This window comes from Ipomoea nil, unplaced genomic scaffold (assembly GCF_001879475.1).
Source record: "Ipomoea nil cultivar Tokyo-kokei standard unplaced genomic scaffold, Asagao_1.1 scaffold0268, whole genome shotgun sequence".
Lineage (NCBI taxonomy): Eukaryota > Viridiplantae > Streptophyta > Magnoliopsida > Solanales > Convolvulaceae > Ipomoea > Ipomoea nil.
In genome coordinates, this window is record NW_017616696.1 from 631667 (window position 1) to 638489 (window position 6823).

Sequence of the window (6823 nt, forward strand, 5' to 3'; positions counted from 1 at the left end):
TGTAAGACTTTCCCGTATAATATATATTATATATTATGGGTCTTACTTATGTGGTGCAAGTGGACTAGGCCCATTAAGTAATTGGTTGGGTTGGACCTTTAGGTTTAAGTCTGTATTCCACCATTGTGCCTATATAAAGCTTGTATTGATGGGATACAAGATACATGATTTAATATGGTACTCATACTGCTCAGAAAATACCAATACACCATCTAGGGTTCTGAGTCAAGTATGAGACAAAACGGCTAACCCTATTCTGCAGATCTACCGTTCAAGAGGCAACACAACAAGATATCAACCATGGCTGGAGATATACAGTGCTTCCGCTTCCGCTACTACGAGTTAAGTTTCTCGTAGATTATTCTCTGTATAGTTAGATCACATTTAGATCTTACATTAACTTCTCCCAAATTTCAAACACAACCTTATTTTTCAAAAAAAAGTACATTTTTCTTCCCCCAAATTTCAAACACAAGTACACAACCTTATTTTCCAAAAAAAGGACTGTTATCTTTTCCCAAATTTCAAACACAACCTTATTTTCCAAAAAAAATGGACTGTTATCTTCTCCCAAATTTCAAACACAACCTTATTTTTCAAAAAAAAGGACATTTTTCTTCCCCCAAATTTCAAACACATGCTACCTTATTTTCCAAAAAAATTAATTGACAGTTATCTTGCAATACTACCATACAAACTAATGATTTTTCCAGTACATAGTAAGGCTTGAGCACGCAAGCTCTACTATAAATGTTGAGCAATTAACCTCCCAAATCATATCACACTTAGCTTGTTCGTCTCTCCTATACTTCTTAGCAGTAATGGCTTGCAATAATCAACTCTTATCAGCTCTTCCATCAAATCCTCCTCAGCTGGATGGAGTTACTCGTCGTTCTGCCAATTTTCATCCAACCATTTGGGGAGATTACTTCCTTACTTATTCTTCTCAACCCAAGGTAACATATATAAACACTTGAGGTTGCACGTATTTTGATATGTAGGAAAATTATTGTGTTTTGATGGATAACAGAATAAAGGTTGCACGTATTTTGATATGTTATACCTATAAAATGTATCCAACACCTATCATACACTACATGCAGGGCAGATCAATAGCGAGGGCAATGGGAGCAGTTGTTTCCTTACCCCTTCCCACCCCCTTTTATATATATTATATATATGTATATATATATAAATCAGTAACTTTTATATAAAAACGATACGTATATATGTAAATAACTACATGTTTAGGTAGTTTTGTTGGTTGTTCTTTAAAATTTAATATTATATGTCCTGGGTTTTGGATCCGTCCAGTGGCGGACCCAGAAAATTTTTTGAGTGAGGGTAAAACATTATAGTGTGAAAAATAATGAAACACTTAAGAAATATAGTCATAAATATTGTTGAATATAAACGAAAAATAAAACATATTAAAATTTTATAAAAATATTCATAACAAAATATGAAACATAATTAATTTGATAAAATAATTCAAATAAAAAACACATATAAATTACACATCTCATTATTAATATATATATATATATATATATATATATATATATATATATATATATATATATATATATATATATATTAATAATGAAGCTCAGTTGAAAGCCAGACAGAAGAAATTAAAGAAGCAGTTAAAAAACTAATTATATTGAGAGACAACCCACTAATTATATTGAGAGACAAGGGGTTCAAACCAATGACATTTCCTAACTTAAAATACAGCTCTACCAACTCAACCAACTCACCTATTGTTTATTTTTATTAGTTTTCTTATATTTATATGGAAAACATGTACTATATATACATATATACATACAAGGGCTATATATGGGGTGGGGTGAGTGGGGGCAGCTGCCCCCACTGCCCCCACAGTCCCCACACTAGGTCCGCCACTGGATCCGCCCCTGACTACATGTTAGATAGATCAAATATTTATGTCAAACTAGAACTAAGGGGGCGCGCAGTAAACAAAGGTCTAGCCTCTGTGGTTCATGTTCAGTTGAATTATCATGATTTATATCTTTCCAAATGCTCTGTCGGGCCGGGGTGTGAGGGCCTTAGGGTTGGGGTTCAACCTTTTGGAAGAACTAAGTGGGGCAATGTCAATTTTATAAATATTTAAATTTTGTAATATTTATGAAAGTGTCACTATTTTATTTTTTTTCAATTTTCAATCATTAGATCCACAAGATGGACAACTAAAACTTTTCCACAATTCTTATAGATGCACGAACATATGTGTGTGTGTGTGAGAGAGAGAGAGAGAGAGCATGCATGCGTGTAAGTGTGTGTGCGTTGATTGAATACATTGATTGATCTAACATATTTTTTTTAGATCTAACATATATTAAAGAGCGCCCTTAGCGTTGATTGATCTAACATATTTTTTTTGCAATAATACTTTGTAAAGAACATAAATTGTTGTATGTCTAGGAAGTGAATACACAAGAATGGCTAGAGCACCAACAATTGAAAGAAGAGCTGAAAAACATGCTTGTGGAAGTCCCAGACACCTCTTTCAAAAAATTAGACTTGATTAACAAAATTCAACGCTTAGGAGTCCATTATCAATTTGAAAAGGAGATTGAAGCTTCATTGGAACACATATTCAAGGCATACGATGAATTCAATGCTGAGGACGATGAGAGGGACCTTTATATTGTCTCTTTGTGCTTTCGACTACTTAGACAAGAAGGGTATCACGTGTCTGCTAGTAAGTGTACATTAAAATATTACTCCATTTACTCCAGGGTTGTACATATTGTTTTACAGACCAAAACTGAAAAAGAAAACAATATTATTTTTTGTTAATTTAAAAAAAAAAAAAAAAAAAAAAAAAAACATCAACAAAGTAAATGGCAATCTCTCTCTCTATATATACATATATATAGAGAGAGAGAGAGAGTCGAGTTTAGGTGCGGCGACCCTTACCGGTGCAGTCGTGCAGTGATTTTTTCAGACAAGTAAATGGCAATCTCTCTCTCTCTCTCTCTCTCTCTCTATATATATATATATATATATATATATATATATATATATATATATATATATATTACATACATACATAAACACACACACACATATATATTAGTTTTATTTCAAGTAAAAAAAAAGGTGCTTATCGCACCATTTTATTGAGTTCATGACGTTGAAAAAGACGCTAGGCGCCCAATTTTTTTAAAAAAATTTTAGGGGGTTATTCGCAAAAAAAAAAACAAAAAAAAAAAAAAAAAAAAGGGGTGGGGGGTGGGGATTCGACCGCCTAGGCGGCCGGCCACGGAGGAGGCCAATTTCGACGTTTCTCTACGCGACCAAGCGCTACCTAGGCGGGATTTTTGTAATACTGGTTCATGGTATATTTTAAGGTTTTTAAAGTTCTAAGATGCAACTAAACTTTTTTAAATAATTTGAGGTTTATTTGATCATTTTCTCAGTTAAACCAATTACTCGATCTCATTTTATTCACTTATTTTCTTTTAAGGTTTTTTTTTTTTTTTTTGTTTTTTTTTTTTTTGTACTCAATAACTTCTTTGATGTAGATTCTAAAGATGCAAATTTTATACGCTAAAGATAAGTAAGTATTAAAAAAATAAATTATAAATAAATAGAGTTAAGCCAAGTTAACTAAACTATATACATAAAATGAAAAGGAAAAATTACTAAGGAATTAATTATGTGAACTGATTAAATAAACAGGTGAGATTGTAAGTTTTAATTAAATTTTTTGACTCATCATCAAAATTTCAACAGATGTGTTTGAAAAATTTATGGATTGTAATGGAAAGTTCAAGGAATCATTGATCAACAATGTTCCAGCACTGTTGAGCTTGTACGAAGCATCACATCTTAGGGTTCATGGGGAGCAAGTTTTAGAAGAAGCGTTGACATTTACCACTTCTCACCTAGAATCCATACTACCAAACTTGAACAATATTCTTAGATCACAAGTTAGTGAAGCACTAAAGCAGCCGATTCGAAAGAGATTAATAAGGCTTGACGCACAAAAATTCATATCAACTTTTGAGCCAAATGGAACAACAGATGCTTTATTGCTGAAATTTGCAAAATTGGACTTCAACTTGTTACAAAAGGAACATCAAAGGGAGCTTGGTTGTCTTACCAGGTAAAGCTTTAATTTGGAGCTATATGAATGTGCTACTTTTTGCAAAAATATGTGCTCCCTTAATCTTTCCCATTTAATTTGCTATATTCTTTTCCGAGTTAATCAATGGTTTGGTCCCTCAATTATTATCGAACTGTCAATGTAGTCCCTCAATTGCTTATTCATCGATTTGGTCCTCGAAAACAATTATTTTTAGTCGATTTAGTCCCTCAGGCCGTCTTCAGTCGATGGTCGGAGGGACTAAATCGACTAAAACTAATCATTTTTGGGGACCAAATTGACGGCCGCAGGGACTATATCGACTAAAACAATTATTTTCGGGGACCAAATCGATGAATTAGCAATTGAGGGACTACATTGACTGTTCGTTAATAATTGAGGGACCAAATCGTTGATTAACTCTAAATAAATAACTTAATTATGACAATTTTTTAACGATATTAAAAAAAAAATCAAGGGTATACATTATCTCATATGATCTTTGTCACAAATATTACTCTTAAATTCATATAGTGGTGTTTGGTAAACAGTTGTTAGTTGTTAGCTGATTGAGTTAGTGAGTTTGAGTAGTTGATAGCATTAACTGATTGTAGAAAGATGTTTGGTAAATTAGCTGTTAGCTGATAGCTGATTAATTACATAAAAATGGCTTTCTCAAAAAGCTTATCGAAAAATCGCTTTGAACAACTTTTTAAAATTTTAACATTTTGGAGTAATAAGTTGTTACAAAAAACTAATTAATCAAACACTTGTATTGATGTTTAACCAAGCCAAACAGCTAAGAGTGGTCAAATAAGCCAAAATTGACTGATAAGCTAACTATGTTAGCAAATAGGGCCATAATTTTGTGATGTTTAATTAATGTGTATGTAATTTCAAATGTGTCAATGACATATGAAATGGGGGAAGATAATTCTTTTCACCAACTAACAATTTCTATATTCATTGTAATCTAGGTGGTGGAAAGGATTAGATGTCCCAAATAAATTGTCTTTTGCACGAGATAGATTGGTGGAAGGCTACTTTTGGATATTGGGAGTGTATTTTGAACCAAAATATTCTCTTGCAAGGAAGTTTCTTCTTAAAGTTTTTAGTATGACTTCAATTATTGATGATATTTACGATGTTTATGGAACTCCTGATGAGCTCAAGCTTTTCAATGATGCAGTCCAAAGGTCCAAATTACTTTATATATCATTCTTGATTAATTGAAGCTTTGGTGTATATATATATATATATATATATATATATATATATATATATATATATATATATATAATAGCTGAAAGACTACTGTTCAATTAATTTTAAAAATAAATAAATAACTTTTAATTTGCAATGCAGATGGGATGCTAGTGCTTTAATTGAATTACCAGAATATATGAGGCATCCCTATATGTACCTTCTTGATGTTTATGCTGAAATGGAGAAAGAATTATCTGATAATGGGCAATCATACCGTGTGAATTATGCCAAAGCGGAGGTACTAATAAATGTTTATCCAATATAGGTGTACTTTGCATACCTTTTTTTTTTTTTTATAACCAAAACAACTATTATGAATTAAAAAAAAAATAAAAAATATTTCCATACGATTTTAGATGAAAAAAGCAGTGGGAGCATATCTTGAAGAAGCCAAGTGGTACCTTGATGGTTGCAATCCAACATTTGAGGAATACATGAAACTTGCAACCGTAACGTGTGGTTATCAAATGATAACGACAGCATCTTTGGTAGGCATGCAAGAAGATTTTGTAACTAAAGATGTGTTCCATTGGGTGGATAATGAAGCTTTAACTGTTCGATCGGCTGTGATTATATGCAGATTGATGGATGATATTGCTGGACATGAGGTAATAATAGCATGACCCATATCCAGTACTCCTATTGTTATAATTTGACTTATTATATGATGGAATTTTTTATTTCCTTCCACTGAAAATAGTTACAACTTCATACTAATTTAAAGATGCTCGATTGGTTTTAATTTTAATCTTTAACGACAATATATTCTTTATCAATATATTTTATTTATTATGCCTTATCAGAAATTTATTAATATAATTCTGTTTTTTGTACTATTTGTATAGTTTGAACACCAAAGAGGACACTTAGATTCGTCTGTGGAAATCTATATGAAAGAATATGGAAAATCAAAAGAAGAGACCACTCTCGAGCTCTTAGAACAAGTCACTAATGCATGGAAAGACATTAATCAACAATGTCTTAAACCGACAATTGTTCCTATGCCTATACTTATCCGAGTTCTAAATTTAGCAAGAATTATGGATTCGCTATACAATGATGGAGATTCATATACACATTCCAAAACCAAGTTGAAGGACTTTATTACCTCCACATTGATTAATCCGATCCTGTGAATTTGAAAACGGATATGATTAAGTTCATGATCTTCATCAGTAGTGTGACAGTGTTGCTTAAAATGTTTTATGTTTTTTGTTTTATGTTCTAGTTTGAATAAAGAGTGATGTCTAGTATTTGTTTAATTTTCATGTTTTTTGTTGTGTGTTGCGATTCAAAATAAAGAGTGACTCTTGTAATATAATCTTTCTTATTTGCTTTGTTTTCTGTTTTACGCTTTAATTAATTTGGTTTGGAATAAACTCTCATGGAATAGATAAGGTCTCCGTAGTTGCTTTCTTTTCGTAATAACAATCCATGTAT

General features: G+C 31.8%; 1 protein-coding gene across 2 annotated transcripts; it reads left to right on the forward strand.

The window, feature by feature from the left end:
- The first annotated feature begins 708 nt into the window (after positions 1–708).
- LOC109147636 (germacrene C synthase-like) lies at positions 709–6576 on the forward strand. Of its 2 annotated transcripts, XM_019295250.1 has the most exons (8): positions 726–744; positions 804–956; positions 2449–2728; positions 3766–4138; positions 5095–5313; positions 5483–5621; positions 5740–5991; positions 6229–6576. In XM_019295250.1, exons 2-8 carry the CDS (start codon positions 822–824, stop codon positions 6517–6519), a joined length of 1689 nt encoding a protein of 562 aa, XP_019150795.1. In that variant the 5' UTR covers positions 726–744; positions 804–821; the 3' UTR covers positions 6520–6576. The 2 variants fall into 2 exon arrangements, with proteins under 2 accessions (XP_019150790.1, XP_019150795.1); XM_019295245.1 differs by having other exon boundaries at positions 709–956.
- The last annotated feature ends 247 nt before the right edge of the window (positions 6577–6823 follow it).